The 26,150-nt window shown below is 37.9% G+C and overlaps 1 protein-coding gene across 8 annotated transcripts in view; it reads left to right on the top strand.

Moving 5' to 3' along the window:
• The window catches only part of SMARCA2 (SWI/SNF related, matrix associated, actin dependent regulator of chromatin, subfamily a, member 2), a 182,586-nt gene that overhangs the window by 28,978 nt on the left and 127,458 nt on the right, over nt 1–26,150 (top strand). For 7 of the 8 annotated variants that reach the window (XM_016162639.2, XM_016162637.2, XM_016162643.2 and 4 more), the window contains exons 2-5: nt 9,902–10,162; nt 13,254–13,383; nt 19,026–19,415; nt 24,958–25,213. In XM_016162639.2, coding sequence (XP_016018125.1) covers nt 9,938–10,162; nt 13,254–13,383; nt 19,026–19,415; nt 24,958–25,213 — 1,001 coding nt within the window. In that variant the 5' untranslated portion in view covers nt 9,902–9,937. Of the gene's footprint in view, nt 1–9,901; nt 10,163–13,253; nt 13,384–19,025; nt 19,416–24,957; nt 25,214–26,150 lie in introns of those variants that run through there. The other variant, XM_016162644.2, reaches the window with a different exon arrangement.

Below are 26,150 nucleotides of genomic sequence, written 5' to 3' on the forward strand. Positions count from 1 at the left end.
TGTAAACAGGGCTTTGTTTGTCAAACTTTCCTAGGTCAGCAGCTTTTAGATGTTCCGTAAGACATCTTGACATGCTGCCATGAGAACAACTGAATTATCACAAACCTAATGCCAAGTAGTGTTTCCCAGCACTAGATTATTGAGGGTGTGTTGGTAGGACCTGATTTAACCACCAGTTTTGATTCTCAGGGTTTCTGGTCAAGATAGTTTTAAGGGAAGTCATGGACAGTTTGTTGCTTAACATGAGTGGCCTTAGAAAGCTCTCTATTAATGAGTTACATTTCTCCGGTACTTCTGGTGAACAGATGAGAAAATTTCCTTAATGTAAAAAGCTACATTTGGCAGCTCCTTCTGATTTTTTTTTGGTTACTTGTTTTTTTTATTATTATTATTAATTTTTTTTTTTATGTTAAAGGACTGTCTTCTTAATTGCTCCATTTCCTTAAATGCGTTCTGATTGTTTTCGACCAATACAGGATGCTGACTTTTCTGTCATCTTTGGAAGAGTTTGTTTTATGGAAATTTAATCTCTAGACAGTTAGTAAAGTCATGGGTCATTCCATAAGTGTTGGTAATAAAAAGTACAGATGGTGGTAAGTTATTTGGTAGAGTATTTAGGAAGGTCTGGGGCGTTTATTTTTTCTACATAGAAAATCGTGACTTTATATTTACTAGGAAACATAGGAGTCTAAAACTTACTTTTGCCTGAGTCATTGTGAAAGATAGCATATTTATTTGCCTAAGATATATCTTATCTATCACTAATTAAATGGAATCTAGCAATCCAGGTTTGGAAAACTTTACAATTTAATACTGTTCATTATGACTTCATTTTTTCTTATATTAATTAGCACTTTCCCTAAAGTATTCAGGATATGTTAGAGAGGGCCTTTAAGTAATAGCAATTTTAAAGGTATAGTCAAGGATACTTGCATAATTATACTTTAGCAACACATATAGAGCTGACAAAATTTAGCGGCTAAATAGCTAGGTCTTTTGAATGTTGGATATAAAAAACAGTTACAAGTCAACTCATTAATTACTCATCTGGAATGATTTTTTAGATCTGGAATACAGGATTTTTGGCTAAATGTTGACATAAGTGGTACCCTTTCAGACTTCTGGATTTATATAATGTATTATATATATGGATATATAATGTATTAATAACATATTATGTACCTGAAGCCTACTATGAATTACCATGTTTTATTAGATATATAAGACTTTGAGAACATTTAGACGATTTTAATCAGGCTATATGCCTCTATGATTTAAAAACTTTAAAAATATAGCAATATTCTATTGTAGTTTTAGTTATATAAGATCAACTTAAGCATCAGTCTTAATATCAACATATCATCTACCTCTAAACAAACACTAGTGTTTTAGAAACTTCAGAAACTGACCTAATTTAAATATGGCCTTTTGTATATCAAATGAAATCCACAGAAGTTGAAATAAATTTAAAGTTTAAAAAACCATTAAATATAATTATAATCTCCCTCCCCCTCGTCCCTTTTTAACGGAATTCAGAATCTGGGAGTTAAAGATGCTTAAACAGAAAAAAATACCTCTGACCAAACAGGGTTGGGGTATTGGTGGTTTATAGGTTAATAGTAGTCCAAGGAAAATCCTATATTAGTTTGTATTTAGATTGTGTTTTTCTTGCTTAGGATGATTGTATATTTCCTAACCTACTTGATGTATATTCTAGTTTTTACCATCCCACTGGGAGTTAAATCATTAAACTTAGAAGTCCAATATCCATGAGGAGAGTCCTCTCCCATCTTCCCTCTGGTGCTTTTCAACTGGACATTTAATAGCTTTGAAAATATTTACAACTCTTTTATAGTTTGCCATTGTGCTGTATTCCTGCATGTTCTAAAATGCTATTAAACGAAGTCTGTAATTCGGAAAAAAAATAAATGGCCTACAGTTGAGAATTTGTGTGTTTTAAAGACTGTACCTGAATATGTAAACACATGAACAGCAGATAGTAAACTGTACAGGCTGCATGATACACGGAGCGATCAGGGTGAGCTCTCTTGGGTCCATGGCATAGATAAGGCCTTGGAGATGAGATAGGGTTGCTACTGCTGTTGGAGGGCATGAGTGGGGGTGGTGGATTGTGATCTTCTGAGATCAGAAGAAGACCCAAGATCACAGGGACTGAGCATGGAGAATCTGTTGGAAGACTAATAAACCAGTTTTGACCTGGTTGCCCAGGGCAAGAGGTTCCAGTGGGGTAGAATTTTCAAAAGATAAAGTTGCAGGTGGTAGAAAGACTTGACTTCCGGGCTAAAGCATAAATATTTTATCCAGTGGGTATTGGAGGCTTGTCTCTCAAAAGTTTTGAGCAAGAGAATTCATGAACAAAAATTATTTTAGATTAAATTGGCAGGTTGCGGATGTATTTTCAGGGTTGAAATTAAAGCCTTTAGAAGGATCCTTTGGATAAAGTACACTTTTTATATGATAGCTCATCAGAGGTCTTGGTTTGTAATATTTTATTTGAGTCATATCAAAATTGAGGTTATAGACGCCCATTATTATGCCTATTTTGTAGATGAAGAACTTGAAGCTCAGAAGTAAAATAAACTACATGGTGATTTTTTTAAATGGCATGTTAACATCATAAATTACCATTATCCATTTCTTCCTGAATTTTTGTTGCTACTATGAAAGTTAGAGCAAGTGGGGCATATTAAAGCTCATCACACAACCAGGGCTTCTTCAGCATATAATGTTCGAGTTTTAGTGCTAAGTCACAGTGTGCCATCTCAACCTGAAAAGTTTTTAAAGCATGTATTTCAGACTATTTTATATGTTTAAAGTATAAATAAAATTATATTAGCAGACAGAAAGAAGTTGCTAGCTTTAATTCTTACTAGCATCCCAAATGAAGTTGCCTTGAAAAGGAGGCTAACAGAACTTAGGAAAATCAAGGACAGTAAGTACGCTGCAGAGAGTCATGCTTCAAAACTAGGTTTTGTTGGTTTGGTTTGTTTGGTTAGATTTTGACCCATTGCCTAGCAGTCTGGATTCAACTGAATTTTCAAAGGAATAGTTATCCATGGTGACCTTTATAACTGCCAAAGGAAGTGAGTCCTAGGTTAGAGGGATGCTCTCTGCTCAGGTGCTTTTTTCATTGAGAGGTTTTCTAGTGCTTTGGCTTTTCTCATGAATGTGATTTTTAAAGGAATTTTTCCCTTGTGGAAACATTGGCTGTCCTCACTGAGGAGGTCATCAAATTGTATCGCAGGTAAACTCTTGGAAGAAGACAACGCATGGTATCTCCAGGGTGATAATGTTAAGAGCCAGGTTCCTGTGAGGCTGTACCTGGGAATCGTGGGGCACTAATTAGCCACTGCAGAGTTTGTTGTTACCTTCTGTCTTGCACAGAGCTGCCTCTCAGCCTTTGCCAGGTCTAACTCTGGGCAAGGACGGTCCCAAGGCAGTTTATTTAAAGTGAAGGCAGTAGCTTACATCCTAATTTGTTTCCTTGACTGAATGATGAAGAGTTCACTGAAGCCCAACAAACAGGGCCAGCTTTTTATCCAACCCCTTTTTAAAACACATTCGACTTTGAATGGTACACTGACATGGATAACCACAAGAAAAAAATGTTTTCCGTGCTTTTCTGGAGTTTTGGTCCCACAATGTATAATGTTGACTTTATCTGTGGCACAAATCATATTGTGCACTGTTTAAAGTTGGATGTCTTAGACCAAGAAGTATGAGGGCTTTTGTAAAGTTTCACCACCTATCCGGGCAACCTTGGCCTCTGAAAAGGAAACTTCTGGTAGATATATTTCCTTTATCTTCCTTGCTGCTCTCCTTACCCAATTCTCTGCTCCCCCATTCAAAATAGCAGTGCTTATCTTGCAGTTCTAGAGATGTTGCTACTTCTTGTCGGGGAATTATCAATTCATTTTTAGAGAAAGCCACATAGAAGACAAGAAGCTCTTCGTGTTAGGAGAGAAGTTCTGAATCAGCAAACAGACATAAAAAGAACTCTTTAAAAAAGAAAAAAAAAAAACACTTTTAACTATCTCCTAAGCCTTGTTCTCAAGTCACAGCCAGATGACTTTAAAAATGCTAAGTTATTCTTAGAGATGTGAACTAGGCCTAATTTTTAGTTCTAATATTCTACCTTTGGCCTGTACCCTGAAGTCTTTCTATAAATCCAGTAGTGACAAAAATCTGCTGGAGATCCAAGACTTCCCATCTTCTTTACAACCTTTGGTGAAAAGTTCTTTAAGAAGTGTTATCTAATCAAGGTAGTGGTGCTTCCTCAAACTCTTTCTGTGGCTAGAAAACAAAAGTTCCTAGGAAATAATTTATTTTTATTTCAAGGTCTAGCTGAAAGGCCACCTTCTCCATGAAGACTTCCCCAACTCTCTTTTCTTTCTTCCATGCTCCAGGCTACAAGTAATTTCTTCTACCCTGTGGCTACATTGGACACTTTAGCTATACCCCTTCTTGTCTTGCAGGAGCTTCATTTTCTCTCTCTCTCTCTTTCTATCTGTCTCTCTTTCTGTCTCTGTCTCTGTCTGTCCACCTCCCCTCCCCCCTCACTGCCTTTTATGAACAAGTCTTGTTTCCCTATCAGATTTGCAGAGCCTTGGGGTAAGCCCTCTGGCCATTTTGTACATCTTGCATTTCTTATGCCCCTGGAAAGTCAGTACTGTTGGGAACAGATAAGGACAATGGTGCCCCTGGTTGTTGATGAAACATTGCTGACCTCTTTAGTTCATGACATTGTCTCCACTTTATATTCTCTCTAGGGCTTCTCTCTACTTCTCTCTCCCTTCCTAAGTTAATATGATTATCACAGAAAAATCCTAATCCTTGCAAAATATCTTTCCCATTGTTTTTCTCCGTCCTCTACTTTCTACTCCTGTGCATTGTTGCATACTCTACACACTGGTGGATGGTCCTGCCTGGTGGGTGCAGTGGCTCGGTATTGAGGTGGGAGTTGATAGAGAACATTTTCTACTTAGAGACGTGACCTTGGGCAAAATATGTGGTCCCTTCTTGTCTTCCTGTCCTCATCATTTAAATGAGGATGCGACAACATGTCTCCTCAATTTAAATCACTAAAATTATTGTGAAGCCCATGTGGGTGTATTTAAATATTACAAGAGTGGGGGTCTTTGGTATTTCCGTTGATTGCCTTTAAGACAGTAAAATTTACATTTTGTCATGTTGTCATGGTTGGACTGGTGACCCTTAAAATTCCATGAAGCTGAACTCCTTTTAATATGCAGATGGGTATGCTGTGGCTTTAAGCTAAGGGGAGAGGAAGGAGATTGGGGCTGAGGGATGATGTCTATAGTGGTTGTATTTGTGGGAAGCTCCAAACTTAAAACACACTCCCCAATCGTAAAGGCAGGAACATCAGGATGAGAGAAAGCAGGGTGTACTGCTGAAACATTCTCTAGTGCAGCGGCCTGGCCCTCAGGGAGTGCTGGTCTGAGGTAGAGGAAGGCATAATGGGGGAGGCTAAGGGAGTAGCGATACATGTATGACGAGTGCACTGTGCTTTTACTCCCCTGCTCCCCCCCCCCACACACATTTTCTTCATTGTATTAGCCACATAATTGTAGAATGGGTTTTTCTTTTATGTGACAATGTAAATTCCTTCCTCCAACACAAAATAAAAATAGATTTTGAGTGTTATCTTGTGGACAGACTTACCACTACCCTCTCAAAGTTATCTGAGGCCTCTCTTCTTCCCCATCCCTACCACGCCTACCACCCTATCTGTGTAATTTCATTAGTGCTCTGAAGAAGAAAGGAAGGGGTTTGGGTTCCTAGGAATGCCAGTAGTACTGATGAGGGAGAAGCTAAGTTGGCCAATACTGGACTTGAAACCCTAATCACAGTAATTTAGTAATAATCTGCACCTCTGTCTCAGACTGGTCTCTCTTTGTATTTTATTCCCCCAAGAGGCTTTACACGGTAGGGAAATTTAATTATGTCCTTAAATTATACAATGAAGTTGCCACCAGAAATGAATAGGAGTAAGAAACTAGGACCACAGCTGTATCTTTGAGAGGGGCTCCTCTGTAGGACTCTTGGATGATGAGAGCAAGGCATGAAACCTGGGACAGCCCAGACTCTGCCATGGACGCTACCACACATGGCGTTGGATTGGACGAGGTCTGCGAGATTCTCCTAGTCGTGCATAGACAGACAGTTGGAGGGAGCCTTGAGACACTCCTATTCCAAGCCCAGGGGAAGCCTAAAGACCCTGAAGAAAAAGCACTTTGCCCAGGTCTCCGAGGTTGGGGGTGGCCCTGAGATGAGAAGTCAGGAACCCAGGTCTCTGGACTCAAGTCAGAAGCCAGAGAGTATCACATTCAAGTTGTACGATATGTCGTCCAGATTGCTGCCATTCATTAGCTATGTGGCAGGGGCCAGTTTCCTCGTTTACTGAACTATGCTATTTCTCTGAGCTAGCTTCTCGTTTGTGAATCTATGCTATTTCATGGACACATTCGTTAAGTTTAAGCATCTGAATTTTTTCTTCTTATTAAAAAGTTCCCTATATAACATGTTCCCATATTACCATTCAACTTATATGCCATACTTTTCCATTCCCCCTCTCATATGTTTTATACTTTAAGAAGGTTTTAGTAGTTTCCTTTAACAAAAAATGAGGAGCATTTTTTTGGGACTATGTACAAGAAATTACAGCATTCTATGAGATTCCCAGATGAAAACAATCATATATGCAGAAAGTAGTATAATGGGATAATGTCTATTAAAATATAAAACATGAAAAGTATAACTACCAGGCAAAGTATTTGTATCTTCGTTGTTCAGAGTTATGGTATATTACCATAATAGCTATTGAAGCCCATTTCAAGGTAAACCATAACAGGAAGTAAGCAATTTCCTTTTATTCACTGAAAAATAAAGGGGTGTATTAGTTTGCTGACATACATGAAATAACATTGTAACTTGTAGTACCCCTGAATTGACGTCAGCTTCCTAAATTTAAAATGCTGACTGAACGTGTGTGTTGGGTTGGGGGCGGCGGGGGGGGGGGGGGGTTGGAATGCGAAAAAAAAAAGTTATTTCCGCCTGCTTTGTTAATCACAAAGAATAAATAATAACATTTGGCTCTCTAGTGAATTCAAGATTATAATTCACTCGCGAGGCTTCCCTGTTGTTTTAGAAACCACTTGAACTCTGTTCGCTTAGTCCCATCTTGTATCTGCAAAAACAGTTTGAGTGATCCCCTGCTTATGTAATCACTCCAAAGTAGCCCATTCATCACTGCCCATTTTTAGCTCTCATTCATTTATCAGAATGCCCTAAGTTTGTTTTTTTTTTTTAATTTTTTATTAAAGTATAGTTCAAATATAATATTGTATTAGTTTTAAGTGTACAGCATAGTGACTTGACATTTGTATACCTTACAGTGTGAATAGACAATAAGTCTATTCACTATCGCTGTGTAAGTTATTACGACATTACTGACTATATTCCCTGTGTTGTACATCATGTCCCTATGGCTTATTTGTTTTTAACTGGAAATTTGTACCTCTTATTCTCTTTCACCTTTTCACCCATCTCTCCACGACCTTCCCGTTCGGCAATTATCAGTTTGTTCTCTATGTTATGAGTCTATTTCGCTTTTGTTTCTTTTTTTTAGATTCCACATATACATAAAATCATAATGATGTATGTCTTTCTCTGACTTCTGCCCTAAATTCTTGCCTACACTTTTAAAATTTCTCTATGTAAGCACACCTCAGACACTGATTACTCTCTAATTTTTATCTATACAATAATTGACTATTAATAGTTTCCCTTGAAATTGTGTCGCAGTTCATTGAGATCTTTTTTGAGCACTTGCTACATGCTGATTGGAGGTGCTGGGGATACAGGAGTGAAGTAGAGCTAGACTCAGCCTTCATGGCCTTGACAGTCTAGAGATGCAGTGAGAGGTGACAGTAGGTAGCTAAGAATGAAACTAATGTGGTTTTCTTTTTTCCTCCTCTCTTCCTCTTCTCTTCTCTTCTCTTCTCTTCTCTTCTCTTCTCTTCTCTTCTCTTCTCTTCTCTTCTCTTCTCTTCTCTTCTCTTCTCTTCTCTTCTCTTCTCTTCTCTTCTCTTTTTTTTTCTGCTCTAACCTCTGATTTCACTGTGGAAAGAGCCCTGCTATGGGTGACTGGGCCCCTCTGTCTAACTCCATCCCTGCTACTAAGTACTGGGTAAGCAAATTGTTAATGGCAGGAAAGTTTTTGCGTATATAGGTGCGTGCCCCCAGATAACATAATATGTAACGATTGCTATCACTAGTGGTTTTTAGCGACCTTGCTGGGATCATCAATCCCCATTAGAATTTGGAAAACAGCTTATTTACTTGTTTTGGCTCTTATCCAAGATGCAGTCATACCCACCCCCTGAGGCAGCTCCCTGGTGGGGATGCCAAAACATTTTGGAGCATGGGCAGTGGAATAATGCTTTGCTGAAACTGAAGAACTGGAATTTACATACTTAGTCTGTGGTAGGCCCCAATCCTGTAGTCATGGGTGACTTCTTTGGGGGAATGTTAGACTGCAGAGAGGCCTAGGACAAATCCTCAGCTGTCCAAGTAGTCTTTAATAAAATATCTGGCTAGAGGACCACATCTTAAACTGATCCTTCTGATCACTTCTGATACAGTGAAGATGATGAGGAAACTAATGCTAAAAAAGAGTGGCTGAAAAAAAACACTAGTTCAAAAAGATATATGTACCCCTATGTTTGTTTATTTACAGCATTATTTACAATAGCCAGGACATGGAAACAGCCTAAGTTGTTAGATAAATGGATGTGTGTGTGTGTGTGTGTGTGTGTAAAGGAATATTACTCAGCCATTAAAAGGAAGAAAATCTTGCCATGTGCGACAACATAGATGTACCTTGAGGGTAGTGTTATGCCAGATGGAAAAAGACAAATACTGTGATTTCACTTTTATGTGAAATCTTAAAAAATGAACAGAGATAATGAGCAAAAACAAATTTATAGATACAGACAACAGATTGGTGGTTACCAAAAGGAAAGGGGGTTAAGGGGAGTACAAGATGGGTAAAGGGGGTCAAATGTGTGGTGATGGATGATTTCCGGACTTACATTGGTAAACACTATATAATATATACGAATATATATAATGTTAAACCCCTAAAATATATGTATAATCTATTTACCAATTTTATCACAATAGTCATAAAAAAGATGGCTGCTTGTTGTGCCAGGCACAAAGCTATGTTTTTACATGTACCGTTGCATTTTACTTTCAGCTAGTAATCATATAATATGGGTATTTGAACCTACATTTGTCTGACTCCCATAACGTCTGCTCTTCCCATGATCCGGAATTTTTTCGTTATCAATTTATGAAATTGTACTTTTTCTTCCTTTTTAACAGTCTAGAATTCTCAATGAAGTTCTAAGTTTCCATTTAACTTATGAAAATGGGTCTTGGTTGGATCCTTTTTTAGGGGTTTTATATTTTAATTGCTTTGAGGGTTAATGACTTGTAAGGTGCCCAAGCCAGTAAGTAATGGAGAGGATCTGTTGACTTCAGTAATAAATTTCAAACTTGTTTAGAATTCTGCTTATGTGTTAAATTTTAGTTTCTCCAGTGAGTCTTTTCTGTATCTTAAATGATTTATATCTTTCTGGGGAATCATTTAGAGTGTTTTTTTTTTTCTTCTAAACAAGTGGTCTTCATAAAGACTAGGGCAGCTGGATATATATCACACTCAAACATCTGGACCCGACAGGGCAGTTCTGTTTGATGTTTGTTATAGAAATGGCACCATCAAATACAACTGTTTTATTCTTATTTTAACATCATGTTTAAAACATTCCTTTCTCTTTTCTTCTTTTCAACTTAGTGTCGTTGTACCGACTGGCAGAGACGAGAGAAGTAGATGTCCACGCCCACAGACCCTGGTGCGATGCCCCACCCAGGGCCTTCGCCAGGGCCTGGACCCTCTCCTGGACCAATTCTTGGACCTAGTCCAGGACCCGGACCATCCCCAGGTTCCGTCCACAGTATGATGGGGCCAAGTCCTGGACCCCCGAGTGTCTCGCACCCTATGCCTGCAATGGGGTCTGCTGACTTCCCGCAGGAAGGCATGCATCAGATGCATAAGGTGAGATTTTATTCTCCTGCTCAGCCTTGTCTTCTGAGTCATGGATGGCTAATATCTCTGATAACCTCTGCCCCCTGCTTTACTACTGTTTTTAACGAGAGAAGCTAAGTCTTTGTCCTATCTTGAATGTTATTAAAAACATACATTCTGAAGCTCTTTTTTTGTTACAGATGTTGTACTAGTCAGAAAGAACAGATCTTGGCTTTTTAAAAATATAGGATAGAATACGCAGTTCTGTCAGTTAAATTCTATGATTTGTGGGTTGCGGATATTTTGGCTTGAGGAATAAGTATATAAATGCACGTCTTGATTTTTTTTTTCTGACTATATGTGTTAAATAATTTATGTCATCTACAAATGGACATATTTATAATTATTATTCCTTAAAAATATTGGTATTTATTTTAAAAATAAAATCTCAAAGAGTAAAAGGAAAATGAGTCCCTTTCTAAAGATTTTAAAATAGTTTCCAGGGAATCCCTAAAATGCACTTTACTGACTCTGGGAAGTAGCCTTATTCTAGTTTTGGAAGAGGGATCTGATTTAGCAGAGCTCAGGTCTAGTTGTTTGTTTCTGGTCTAAGGTTATAATAATCCTCTGTTTATGAGACTTGATTGTTGCTGTGGGGATGGTCATATTGGTACAATTTTGGCATTGTGCCTTTGCAGGATGTACAAAGAAGAGAGAACAGGCTTTTGAGAAAGTAAACAAGAACTCTGTGACAATTTGCTTTGAATGTTAGTGAAAGCTAGAGAAGCTATCTGAGGCCACTGTGTTTTACCTAAAGGTTGTGCCTGATGAGACAAGTAGAGGTTTTATATCCCTTTTAAACAACATTGCAGGTGGATAGGGTGGCCGGATGCCTCTTGATGTTAAAATAGGCATCCCGTGGAAGATACTGGTTTAAAACAGAAAGATTACTGCAAAAAGAGCAAGCTTTCCCTCCAATTTTACAGGACTATAGGTAAATTTTAAGGTAAGGTGTTTTAACCCAGAAGAGATCTCCTTTTTTATAAATTTTGTTTGATGATTTTCAAATCAGGAAAGTAATATATATTCTTATTTTGAAAAGTAAAACCATACTGAGATAAATAAAGGAAATGGTTAATCCTGTCTTCACCCCAGGTAACAGCTTACTTTATATGCTTTTCACACCTTACTTTTCTCCAGGTTCAATAAAAATACCATATATGCACAGGGATGCATATACAGGTATGAGTTTTAAATAATTTTTCTTTTACCATTATAAAATCATATATTAGTTACTCTGAAACATTGTTTTCATTAAAAAATATATCACAGATATTTTTATAATATCCCAAGTTTTCTCCCTCCTTTTTTTTAAAACATATTTTTAGCTTGTCAGGTAACTGAAGAAATAAAGCTGCTTATTTTCCATATCACATTTTTTAGCAGACATATTGAATACATAGACATATTGAAGTCATTAAGTTGTCTTGTGATCATATTTAATTAATTTAGGAACTATATTATAGATCTAATCTGTCATTTATAAACCTTAAACCAGGTGGGTCAAATAATTTCAGAATGGGGATTAAGGATGTCTCACCTCCAAAATGAAAGATAAAATTTAAAGAAATATTTAGCTAAGCTTTATTGTTGTTTAAGCATTTCAGAGTTAAATGTATGAGCAGTGTTGGGTTGGTGTTATGTTTTTGGCCCTGGATTGTTTTACTTACTTACTTCTTCTGGTCTTTTCTGTTTTGTTACCCGGCACCTTTGTCACATTTTCTCATATTCTCTACCCCCACTGATGTTCTTTTTTGTTTTTCGTCTTGCAAGTATTGCAAATATTGCATTTTTTGCCACCCTGGTTTTCCTTAACTCCCAGCCCCTCAGATAATTCCCTACGTGAGGACATGCTTAAGTGCCTAAGTTCACACCTGCTGGCCAGATGCCTTCACTTTCTTAGATTCTTTTATATAGGCAGCTTTATTCCTTCTCTTTCTCCTCCTCCTTACTCTGAGCTTCAGCATTTTGCTTTTCCCCATTACTGGAAATAAACAAGTGGCATAAATACATCTGCTGTGTTGCTTTGATTTCCTCTCTATTATTACTATTTAACCGACTCAGAGACACTCTTTATTCCAGATTCTTCCCATTTTCCTTTTTAACATCCTCTATATAGTAAATTTTTCCTCTTTTCAAGTGTATGCTTTTGACTCTGCAGAAATTAACTTTCCTTTATCTAAAACTGCAAACACTCAGACTTTCTTGCTTGAAGTCATTTGGTTTCTATAAAACTCCTGGAAATATTCCTTTCAGCCCGTTTTGAAAATTGCTATTCCAGTTTGAGGAAGAATCGACTTTTCCTTTTTCAAACACATGCTCTATTGCCCAATTCTGGATTAGATTAACATCAGTTCAATAGCTATTTATTGTGTGTCTGTTATGTACTTGGCCTCAAGTCCTGTTTCCAGACCCTATGTTCTTAATTTTTTTCCAGACCTGTACCTTTAACCTTTTTTGGACTTCCTCCCTCTGTAGTATAGCTTCGTCTGTTTCGCCCTTCTTCCCTTTCAGTATTCACCCCCATTCACTGCCCTGCCCTGTCTGTTTCTATTTTATCAAACTGCCAAGGAACTTTCTGGTTTCAACTTTTAAACTTTCCATGGCTCTTTTCCCTCTGATGACAAAAAAATTACCAAAAAATAGATCATCGCAGACATTTCAAATAGTCGTCCTTCAGACTTTGGACTAACTTCAACATATAACAAGTTTCAGGATTTACTTAAAATGGAATGGCAGAATAGCTTATATTTGCATACCTTGTGAATAGGACTTTACTTTTATTTTCAGGTTTTGACTTTACAAAAAACTCAACTGTTTAAAGCCTTAACTTTTACAGATAGTTTTGCTGATCCTGTTGGTGTAATCTTTTAAAATTTTCTACCCCACTTATAATATATATGTAATATATAATAATATAAGGAATGTGAGTTTAAAATATGTGACTGTTGTATGGGTAATAGATGATTGTGCCACAATTTTGAAGACATTACAGAGGGGTCTTAAAACTCCAAATAGAAACGTTGTACCTTAAAGAGGTATCTGACTGATGTCCTTTCAGCCCGTTGATGGTATGCACGATAAGGGGATTGTAGAAGATATTCATTGTGGAACCATGAAGGGCACCGGTATGCGGCCACCACACCCGGGAATGGGCCCTCCCCAGAGTCCAATGGATCAACACAGCCAAGGTCTGTAATTCTAATTACCTGATTGTGTCTCCATACTGTAGTCTTTCATCTTTTGGATTGGTTATTTTAATTATGACTTTCAAAGAACGTTTCTAAGGAAGATTGAATCTAGTAGGTTTCTTTTCCCTAGAGAAATCTCCCCAAGTCCCTACCAACTTTATGATTTATATAGTCAATTTGATTCACAAAATCTTAGTAATTTTACTAGCTTCTGTGAGTCCAAGCACTCTGCAAAGTGCTTCATGTACTTGATGTGGAATCTTTATCATGATCTTTTAAGGTAAATTATATGACCCCAGTTTTATAGATAGGGGTGCTAAAGCTCAGAGAACTTACTTTGTTTTCCTAAGTTTACACAACCTGTAAGTGACAAGGCCAGAAGAAGAATCCTGGTCCGCCCCCCAGCAACAGTGTAAATGTGAAGGTTAGATGAGCCACTTGTGTCCCTTGAATTGCATGCTTATACGTTGTTTGGAAGTGGTTTTTATGGCAGTGGAATTACCTGTCATTGCTGGTGGGTGGCTGTATTAGTCTTCTAGAGTTGCTGTAACAAATTATTACAAACTGGGTGGCTTAAAGCAATGGAAAATTATTCTCTCACAGTTCTGGAGGTTAGAAGTCTGAAATCAAGGTATGATCAGGGCCATGCTCTCTGAAGGCTCTGGGGAAGAATGCTTTGCCTTGTCCGAGCTTCTGGTGATTGCTTGCAATGCATGGAATTCCTTGGCTTGTACATCTATCACTCCTATCTCTTTGTTGGTTTCCACATGACATTTTTCCTATGTGTCTGTGTCTCTGTCCAGATATCCCTCTTATGAGGATACTGTCATTGGCTTAGGGTCTACCTTAATGCACTATGACCTCATCTTACTTGATTACATCTGCAAAGATAACTATGTCCAAATAAGGTCACATTCACAGGTACTAGGGGTTAGAGCTTCAACATATCTTTGTAGAGACACAAGTCAACCCACAATAATAGCCAAATCAATATATGGTATATTTCAGCTCTCCTTGGTGCCTTCTTTCTTAACTGTTGGAGGCGTATTAAAGATACCTCAAAGTCTTGAATACACTATAACTTGTTTTCAGAATCATTATATGGTCATTTGAACATGCAAGGGGCATGCATTATTCTATAGTAATTAACCCTAATATGTTGATATTCTAATTTAGTTTATGGTTTATGCATTGCTGTGTATACGCCTTGGTACTTTAATGTATGTGTGTTTCATGATCAGATATCCATCCACCTGAACGAAGATTTTTGGCTCTGAAAATTTAGAGAGAGAAATATATTCAGTTTTAAAATATACATATAAATAAGCAAGTCATGGAGGCTAGGAGTACATGTTCACTGATATTCAAACAAGTTTTGAATATCCCACACTGTGATCTGAATTTTGACGACAAGTAGGCATCACTGTTGCAGATGATTAATAAAATCTCCACCCTGTCAGAAAAGCAGCCTGAAATCTTGGGACTTTTTTGCAGTCCAGGAAGAAAAAATTTAACCCATTCATTGTTAAGAAGGAATTAAGACAACACATCCAAGTTTATCATTTAAATTCTAAGGAGCCAGGTATGTTCACAGAGCTACTGTAGGTGTCATTTTTAATATCTGGGAAGTGTAAATGAGTTCTCTTCAGTGATTCCCAAAGCCAGGTGCTTGCTCTATCTGCTCCTCACTTTGCTGTACCTCTAGCTGGGCCATAGGAAAACTCTAAAACAAAGCAGTTTTAAATGCATGAATTATAATTGAACATTTTTTCCTTTATGTAACTTTGGATTTCTCTCATTGCTTGGTTTCTTTCCTCAATTTAAGAATGATGATTTTTCTTGGAATCTCCAGCACTTGGCACAATGTCTAGTGCGTAACCGGATAGATACTTAGTAAATTTCATTCAGTTAGGTAGAGAAATGAACCTGGGCATTCAAAAGTCAACAGTTTTAAAAAGATCTTAATTTTTATATAATTTCAGTAAATTATAATTACTTCGAAATGCAGGGGTTTGCATTAAATGGAATCAGAATTAGCATGTAATAGTTTCTCTAAAATAGCAAAGTGCATTGTAGGCTGGGGAACGACTTTTTAAAAGTGTATTTTTGACTAAGTAGTATTGGTATATTGCAGTCTTATTCTATATAATGATTTAAAAAGAATTTAGACTCTGTAATAACATGTATCTTTAAAAACCCTATTGTAGAAAACCATTTATAAACACAAGTACAGAGAGGTGTGGTATTGATTGGAAAGCTGCCAGCTTTAACTACCTAGCAACCTATTAGGTTATTTTAAGGTATTGGTTGAGAAACAAAACCATTTCCTTCAATAAATACTGGATTGTGTACCTTATGGTCCCAATGATAACATTGTTTATTTTTAGTAGTTGGGTAAAAAAAAAAAAAACTTCAAAGGCTAGTATATACTATTTAATATTTGTGGGTATGTATGTGTGTGTGAAGAGAAAATTCATATAAAATTGGCACTTGGTTCAATATTATTAAAAGGAGAGAGAGAGGCGATTGCTTCCCTCTGAGGCAAGGTGAAACTGGGGAGATAATGGCCCTTGAAGACTAGGAAAGGAAAACTGCCACTTTTGACTACTTTTGAATGAGCAAATCAAACCAGAGTTTTTAAAAAGCAAATTCTGCATCAACACTGTCATCCTACAGACAAATGTATATTTACTTTTAGGCAATTTCTCTTCTCTGTTTTCTCAACTAAAGATAATTACTAAAATATGTTGTTTCATCATTTAGATTGTTTTTTTCCTAAAGTTTTATGGAATGCTAGTCATCTAGAAAAAAAATCTCTCTTTAGCTGAAACACATATTTTTTAATATCATACTGTGATGGAATGATTCTATTAACATCCCCTATGAGTTCTAGGAAACGATTTTTCCCACCTTCGGTTTTTTACATTTGAGGTAAAATTTTGTTTATTGATTAATTCTGGGAAGTACTTTTATTCCACTCTCAGTTTCTTTCTTAGCAAATTTGAGGTAAAGTTAATTATTGTGCTTATTAATGTGACTTCCTTACCTTCATAGCTTTGCCTTGCCACATAGTTCATAGTTTATAAGAGTGATTTGATAAACAGTGTTATATATTTGAGATTGTCTAAGGTGTTGGTCTACTGTATTAGGCATCCTGTGATTTATCACGGGTAAGCTATAATGGGTCACCTTAGGAAAGAGGAGAGATCAGAGGGCAGGAGAGGTGACTCATATTAACACCTGGTTGTATCCCTTCTACTATGAAAATGTCATTAGCTTTGGTAGGAAGTTTTTCTTCCTGTTATAGGTACAGATTTGGCCAAAAAGGTGTCAGAATGGTGCTTTCATAATGAACAAAATGCCATTTTGCACAAGCATTACAGTTAAAATGTGTACTTCATTGAAAAGGAAAAGGGAGAAGGTTAATGACATAGGTAGATAGATGTATGTTATTTATATTCCCTAAGTGTTTATTTTTATAACTGTATACTGGGATTAAATTTCTGCTAGTCTGGCAGGCTGTGTTTAGGGCCATTTTCTTGGCTAATCATACGACCAACTAGAACCCTAATTGCCGCATGGTTTTTATGCTCTTTTGTGGAGTAGGGATTTGAGGAGTGAAAACTAGTTCTATTTCTCTTCAGGACAGGATTTTTCTGAATAGAGTTCTACTTCTCACCAACTGGTAGAACAAAACATACTCTCGTATTAGGGGATCAAGCTAAATTTGTTTCCCTTTCCAAAAGGCAATTCGAGATAAAAGTAACTATTTCTTTTAGATTCCGCAGTCTTGTGAATGATGATGGCGAGGCCCCTGTCAGTGGCGGTCCCATAGTCTCAGGTCACTGTGATTGCACATAGGTGCACAGGGCTGTTTCAGCTCAAACTTGACATAAGTTCAAACATAGCAGATGTCTAATAAACACCTATGTGATGACCTTTATGTTAATTGTGATAGAAGTACATTTATTAAAGGGCAAGACTTTTAATCTAATATTTTATATTGTGTCTGAGGATACCTTTGACTTCATTAATTAGCTCTTAGTTTGAATTCAAGGCAGCCTTTTGGATTTATAAGAGTAGGCCCCTTTGTTCTCTCCTTTATCTTGGATCTCCCTCCAACAGTACTCCGTCATACGTTTTTCTAGGAGTTCCAGTGCTATATAGTTCATCTAAAATAAGTTCCATGAAATTTTTGTGCATTTTGACTTTTCTTTCCCAAGAAAAGTATTCTTGAATTTTCCATTTAGATCTCTTATAACCCAAACAGATTGCACTCATTTTTATGTCAAATTATAATCTTCTAGAAGATTTTTGAAACTTCTAAGTTTTTAACTTAAAACCAAAATTAATATTTTTTAAAACCAGATTAATATTAGACCATGAAAGGAATATACTCATTGGAATCAGGTGAACCATGCTTTGAGTCTAGGAGCTGCCAAGGGCTAATAGTGCGACCTTGATGGCTCACTTACTGTAACTCTGAGCCTCAGTTTTCCCATTTAAAAAAAATGAGGTGACAATATATGTGTTTTGTCTTGTTGTGACGATTAAGGAAATAACAAATACCCCATTCATATCCCTTTAATCCTCCTTACTATTTCTTTTTTTCCCACCAGCCTGATGTCCACTGGCCAGATCACCATCTTTGCCTTTAATCTACTTATGTCCACCTTACCCACACGTGGAAAAGTCCCTGGGGACTTATTATCTCCAGAGTCTTAACCAGTGACATAAGCAGTGACTGATGATCCTTAAGAGTACAAATACCCAGCTTCTTCACCCATTCCCTGGGATAATTTGGAGGCAGGTTATTTGCCTTATATCTCAGAGCATCTGCATGAAATTAATCTTCAGGCATCCACTGCAGCAGCTGGATTAATAATGCAGCCCTTACTGGCTGCCTTCCCTTCCTTATATCACCTTTCCATACCCCTGCCAGTGTACCTGCACCACTGTATAAATTGCCTGCACTCAATCCCTCCATCAGGCTCTGTTTCCAGGGAGAATTCCATTAAGATAGTATGTACAGTACCTTGCATATTGCCTAGAAAGTGGAGGCCCTCAATAACCGCAAATTATTCATAATGCATATAATAGTAAACCAAGTAATATGTGTTATCCCCATAGGAGACTCTTCGTTCCACATTATGATATAGTAGACACCTTCAGGTTTCGTTCTCCAGATTGGAGCTTCTTTCAACCTGTAACACCCCCGGTGCTTTTCCTTTAGGTATACAATAGACAAACAATTTACCTTCTAGGACACATATGGCCACTGATCGCTTGAAATGTAGCTAGTTCGAGTTGAGACATGCCGTAGCTTAGTACAAAAAATGTGTAAAATATCTCTTTAATAATTTTTATGCTTTGAAATGATAATATTTTGGCTATGTTGATTTAAATGAAATACATTATTGATGTTAGTTTTGTCTGTGTCTTTTTAATGAAACTACTAGGAAATTTTAAATTATATATATTGGATATATATAAATTTTAAATTATATATTATTTTAAAATTATATGTATTTTAACTTTCTAGCAGGTAGTGCTATTTTAGAAAATTACCAGAATATTTAGGAATGCCTCTCTTTTAGGGTCATCAGGGACAGCTTGTGATCTCCTTTTATATTCTCTTCTAGGTTATATGTCACCGCACCCATCTCCGTTGGGAGCTGCGGAGCATATCTCCAGCCCTATGTCGTCGGGAGGTGGCCCGACCCCACCCCAGATGCCACCCAACCAGCCAGGGCCTCTCATCCCAGGAGATCCACAAGCAATGAACCAGCCCAACAGAGGTCCCTCGCCTTTTAGTCCTGTCCAGCTGCATCAGCTTCGAGCTCAGATTTTAGCTTACAAAATGCTGGCCCGGGGCCAGCACCTCCCTGAAACACTGCAGCTTGCAGTCCAGGGGAAAAGGACGTTGCCTGGCATGCAGCAGCAGCAGCAGCAGCCACAGCCACAGCAGCCCCAGCCCCAGCCACAGCAGCCACAGCAGCAGCAGGCCCTTGTTAACTTCAGCAGACCATCTGGTAGGTTAATATGCGACCAAATGAATAATGTGATGGTCCCACTCGGATGAGAAAGACTGCTAACTGCACAGAAGCGCTGGGTTGGTATAAGCCCAGGGCTGACTTAGCCTTTTTTGTACCTCGCTGGCTCCCTTGTCTTGCTTTACTTAGTTGGCCAAGATTCTTGGTCTTTTTTGCTGTAGAGTCCTGGAGCAGTGCTTCTTAAGCTTTGGGGACTCTGGTACAAGCTGTGGACCTACGAAAAAAGCACCACCCTCCATGATTTTGCATTTTCTTTCAAGAGTTTCCAGATCTGTGGGAAGCCCATCTACACACCGTGGGTTAAGGGCTCCTACACCCAGTGCATTCCTCGAATCAGCTCTCTTCTGAGCCATTTTGTGTTTGTTGATTTATTTATTTCTCCCCTTTTTTGTTGTTATTGTGAAAAGCATTTGGGGAAGCTTCCAAGAAACCTACCTGCAGTGAAATAATTATCAAGTAGAAAATCAGAAACAAAGGGAAAGAGAAATCGAGATCAGGCATGTGAGGGCCTCCAGAGTTCTTATGGTTGCTGCATCTGAGCTTGCAAGATGACTCAAATCTCCTGGCAGTCAGGGAAGGAGACAGGGTCAGGTGCCTAATTCTCTTCCTTCGCAAGGAAGTCGATTACCAGTTCACAGAGGACACAGACCTTTTTCTAGCATGAGAATATAAAGTAGGTTTTCCAGGTAGAATTATTTTTTAAATTATTGTACGAGGCACTGCATGATACAGGCATCGATAACCTTTGTTCGTAATAAAGAGAGTAACAGAATCCACATGGCCTACTTCTTACATACCCTGGCATCAAATCTGAAGCTATGACATTTTGTCAGCGGTGGAGATGAGATAGTTCTTGTATAGCCTTCTAGTGGGCTGGTGTGATCCCATTGATAGAATTCAAAGGTGCAGGGAGCTATAGGATGATCTACCATGAATGTTGTTTTTTCTGGGAAGGTTAAAGGATAAAGTTTCAGTTGTCTGGACACTTTTACATAACAAATGCATCACGTCCTTATAAACATACTCTTATGTGTTTTCTGGATCATTACCCAGCTCCAATGCCTACATCTTCCCTAACCAAACCCCTGTCATTTGATGGAATTCATTTTATTACTGGCTACTTGTGTCTTTTATATTTCCAAGAGTCAGGCTTCATTAGAAAGGAAAATATTTAGGCAGATTGTGTTTTATGACAGAGTGGGCAAAGAGGCCGTGGATGGAGGAGGAAAGAAGATGCCTCCTTCAAACAGAGCAGACCCATTCCTGCCCCTGGGGAAAGAGGCTGCATCTGACCGCATTGCTGAACTTTTCCCCATATCTCAGGTTTCATAAGGAGAAGGTTATTATCTCCCTATGATAACTTGACAAAGACATTTTTTTGGATTGGGATTGAAGACAAGTCAAAATAAGGAGGAAAAAATGTTTTTTTAAGTTACTTTTTATTAATTGTTATTATTTCTCTACCCCCCCCCCTTTAAATAAAAAGTATAATTGTTTACAAATACATCTACTAATATTTTAGGAAAAAATAAGTTTAAGTATGTCCACTTATCAGGAGGTAGGTGTGATTTCATTTTTCTTTTGTCCCATTTTCTAGTGTTACTCATATGTGAAGAGAATCTTTTTGGCTGGGGTGGTCTGCCTCGCACTGACTCCAAAGTTATAAATCACCAAAATTGACATCATCATAGCTACTATCAGAGAATTACAGTTGGACTGGAAGAATTGCACAATGAACAAATAACTCTTCAGTCCTTGCCTGCTATGGGCTCCACTCAAATCTAACCCATCATTTTTTTTGTTTCATTTTGATTCATTTTTCTTTTTAGAAACTAAAGCAAAATTAAAAATAGGACCTGAAAAAAAGGTTTGGTGTTTTTGGAGGCAGGGGGCAGGAGGACCTCCTCATGGTAGAAAGTAAAAGTTTTATTGCTAATTTTTTTTCAATGTTGTCCCTCTCCTGCTTCTCCCATCACATTTTAGTTATCTAAAGTGTCTTGGTATGTTCAATTAAATACACTTTATTTTTCCAACTTGTGGAAACCACTTAAATCCTTATTTAATGCACAGAATGGTTATTTGCATAAATATCCTTTTGTCCTAGAAGGCAAATTGAGTACAGAAATTCTGTACATGTGAGACTTAGGTATTTTAATGAGTTTATTTCCCTGTTTCTTAAAGTCAGGCATAGCGTTGCATCTAGTAAAGACCCCTTCCCCCCTTAGCTGCCCTGGGATGCCCCTCAGGAGTGTCACGGGATACTTCTACCTTGACTTCTAAGGTGAGGACTGAAGGGAAAGCAGACACATTTTGTACCTCTGACAATTGTTTATGTTGGAGAGGGAGTAGGAGATAAGCTAAAGAATGTAATTTGTCTTCCATTTGAAGATACCAGGGAGAGGTCTTATCATTTAGCAAGCCCATAAGTATCTGTTGTGTAGAGATGATTTCTGTCAATAGAGAGCAAATCCAGTCAGACAACTTAACTCCATAAGCTGCCTGAGGGACAGGCGTAAAACCTAATGAATAGATAGTGACATTCTGGGCATGTTTAATTGCAGCAAGCTGCACTCAGTTCCCCAGCTTCTGTAAATAGAAGTTTTTATGTAATCTGTTGGAAGGAGTAGAAAATAGACCTATGCAGTAAATGAACTTGTGGTGTTCAGTTAGGAAAAGAGTTTGCTTGTGACTCTGATAGCAGATTTGCAGGAACCACATGGCAAGCCAACTTATCTGAGTATTTGTGCTGAGTTGTATTAAACTTTAGAAACATTCTGAAGTTTGCTATACAAAAGAGTACTCCCAAAATTTCCAGCCAATACAGTACCAAATTTCCTAACAGCTGTTCTTTTGCCATGGAGTCTTTCATAAAGCCGAGTAATTAAACTAGATTTCCCCACATTCACGTCCTTGGTGGCAGTAAAAATGATGAGGGCATATAGTCGCATTGTCTCACTGAATCCTCACTACCACCCTATGAGGTGGATACTATTATTAGCACCATTTTACAGATGAGGAAAGTGAGGCACAAGCAGTAAATTAACTTGCTCAGGCTCGCATGACCAGTAGTGATAGAGCTGAGGTGAACCTTATCAGTTCTTTTGGGGCAGGGTACTTTTAAGTGTACCTGTTCATTTCACAACGAGATGTAGTACTTTTTAAATTGGAGATTTGAATGTATAAGGCCATGTTTGGGTCTCTCTCTGCTTCTCGATTTTAAAGATCAATCAGCCAGATAAGAATGCCTTTATATTTATCAGCTAAAGAAGGCCAGCCATGTATGTATCAGCTCTAGTTGGGAGTCAGTCATAGTCTACAAATGACTAGATTAGGAATGACAGATATCAAACATGCTCTGAATGCCCTTCCCCCCTTTTAATTATTAAATGTGATTTTAAAATCAGTTACTTGAATATACCTCAAGGAGTCATCTTTGGCTTCTGCATAGGTATTTACAGGCTGTAATGCTAAAGAAAGTGCCCAGAATAAGTGAAATGTGTAATGCTATTACACTGTTACGGCTTTTGTTGATGAACTATATAAACTCTGAAAGGAGGAAAAACACTTTGAGAACTGAATTTAAGTAATTGTTATGTTATCTTCTCAGTAAGACCTGGATTTTCTTTTTGTTAAAGGTGATGCTTTTTTAGAGGGCTTAAATGTATTTAGTATGCTTATACCAAGTCCTCAAATATATTTAATTCTACCAGTTTCTTGAGCTTATTAAGAAGATTCATAGAATCACAGAGAATTAAAATAAATTTTGAAATCTCTGTCTCCTCTTTTGGTTGGATCACACCTATAGCAACCCAAATGAAAAATATACCCTGCTTTAAAGACCTTTAGGGAAAATATATTCTAAAATTTCCCTCCATAACCCATTTCAATGCTTAAAAACCCTGAGATTTAATGTTCAGAAATTTGTTTTTTATATATAGATGAAAGAAACTCTAAATATAAAATATTATGAAAACCTATGCATATGTAAAAGACCTCTCATTCAGAAAAAAAATTAGTACTTGCTGAAAAAAATCTCTTTATTTTGCTTAGTATGTCTATAATGCTTAAAATAAAAGACTAAAAGATCAGTATATTTTTAGCTCAAGAATTTTTATCAACCTCAGAACCAGGGCTACAGATCACCTCAAGAAGTCTTATCCAGCTCTATATCTTTTGGAAAGTTTTACCTAATTTCAGAAGAAGGGGGGAAAAAAAGAACAATAATAACACCCCCACACACACACCCCCACCCACACACATACATACACTGTAGTTTCCTAGGCAATTTGTGCTAATTCTTCACATTCCTCCTGTCAAAATGTTTGCTTATAGCTATCTTTGCATTATCATTTAAGCTCATTTCTAAGTGGTGTTTGCTGGAAATTGAATAAATGTTTAATTTTTCATACTGTATGTAAGTCTTTCTATGGTTAATTATTAAGTCTCTCTGAAGTATATAGACTATTATTTTTGTTACCATTTAATAATTTTAATTTTTCTTGGAAAAGATATAGAAAATACTTGGAAAAATGCCTATAAGAGGTTTTAACATCTACTTACGAGATTTTTTTTTAATTTACTAACTCATTTGGTGGCGTAACTAATCTTATTTATAATTTTGAAGTAAGTAAAAATTCATCTAGGAGTAGAGATGGAATACTTCTTGTTTTAGATCTATACCTACCAATCAATTTAAACTCCTGAAGTTTAATGTGGACAAATGCTTTAAATTAACTCAAACACATTTTGATAAGCTTGATCATTTCATATACCTTTATTCTAATAACATGAGAAAAGTGCTCTCTTCAATTTTAATATCTGCTAGTTTTTATTAGGTAGAATGAACAGATTTTTTCCCCCTCTGCACTGAATGTTTTTAGAAATATTTTCTAATATGTAGTAAAAATTTTAAGTTCTGAGATGTCAGTTAAGTCTGAAATATACTTTGTAGGTCATTAAGGAAAAATTTGTGCCCCTTTGAATTCACGTCAGAGGACTGGCAAGCTGCTGGCTGTATTGGCAAAGGATGGTTTAACTACAGGGTTCTCCCAGACTGGGGCTGAGGTCTGCCTAAAGGGGCTTGCTCTGTAGTTTGCAAAATGTGATTTCAAGACCACACCCAAATTGCATCTGACTGTTAGGTGACTCCCTTACTTTTTGGAACTCGGAATGCACCTGTAATGCTTTTTAAAAACCCACTGTAGACCTCCATTAAAAGCTGGCAGTCCATTCCTTAAAATAAAATGTATTACTTGAGTCATTTTTGAACCATTTTCACAAATGTTCATTAGTGAATGCTATTTTCTTATGATAGATGCCAGATTCTTTTTCTATTTTTTTCTTTTTTAAAATTTCTTTTCCTTTCCCCCACCTTTCCACTCTTCCCCTCCTTCCTTCTTTTTTCTTCCCTTAAGACTTTGACTTATTCTCATCATTGGACCCCAGGGGGTTAGTGAGGAGGCCCTGTGTGACCACAGGGTGATGACCCGCCGGAGCTGCTCATGTTGCTCTTGTCCCACAGGCCCCGGGCCAGAGCTGAGTGGCCCGAGCACCCCGCAGAAGCTGCCTGTGCCCGCACCCAGTGGCCGGCCCTCCCCAGCGCCTCCCGCAGCCGCCCAGCCTCCCGCAGCCGCCGTGCCCGGGCCCTCCGTGCCGCAGCCGGCCCCGGGGCAGCCCTCACCCGTCCTGCAGCTGCAGCAGAAGCAGAGCCGGATCAGCCCCATTCAGAAACCACAAGGCCTGGACCCTGTGGAGATTCTCCAGGAGCGGGAATATAGGTAATGCACCCCTCTCTGGGAGGGGTCAGGCTACCATGTTCTTGCAGGCTCAGTCTCTTAGTGTTGTGGTCGTTCCTTTCTACGGGACAAGGGAAAGGCCTAAGGGAAATTGTACAGGTCGAAACTCATGTTGTGAGAATGATTTCAGAACATTGCTGAAGTTTGTTTCCCATTGGAGTTGGGGAGGTGGGGGCCCTCTGATGGCTTGTAGTTGGTAGGGTTGTGATTTTCATTCGACCAATCAGAAAACATTTCTCAACTCCTATGACATGCTAGGCACTGCGTTAAGTGGGCACTGGGGATGTAAAGATCAAAAGCACAGCCGGCAGTTCCTGCAATCTAAGAAAGTGGTCCTCTCACACTTGGATTGTGCAGTGCCTTGTTCTAGTGTGTCAGTTTGTCCCTGAATGACAATTGTAAGCTGGTCAGATGTTGAAGTATGATTAATGTCACATCTCATGATACTAAAGCATACTTCAGTAGCTTGGTATGATATATTTTTTGTTTTCATTCATGGTCTATGGCTTGGGCCAACTTTAGGAGTAAGCCTTATATGCCTTCATAGGGGGTCCTTATTTAAACTCTTCTTCCAGAAACTTAATTTTTACCTGATTCAGCACATTTACTTAAATCAGGGGTTGGCAAACCTTTTCTGTAAAGGGCCAGATAGTAAATATTTTATGCTTTGCTGAGCCATATGGTCTCTTTCACAACTATTCAACTCTGCCCTTTGAGTGAGAAAGCAGCCATAGACAATAATGAGCTGTCTGTGTCTCAATAAAACTTTATTTCCAAAAATGGCCTGTGGGCAAAATTTGGCCGTGGGCTCTAGTTACCAGACTCCTGATATACTTAATGTTAACCAAAGAGGGAGCCTGATAAATATTGAGTCAAGGTTAAAACAAAGCTAAACATGGTAGTTTCTGGAGTTAGCCAG

The sequence above is a fragment of the Rousettus aegyptiacus genome, unplaced genomic scaffold (genome assembly GCF_014176215.1).
Source record: "Rousettus aegyptiacus isolate mRouAeg1 unplaced genomic scaffold, mRouAeg1.p scaffold_m13_p_3, whole genome shotgun sequence".
Classification (NCBI taxonomy): domain Eukaryota; kingdom Metazoa; phylum Chordata; class Mammalia; order Chiroptera; family Pteropodidae; genus Rousettus; species Rousettus aegyptiacus.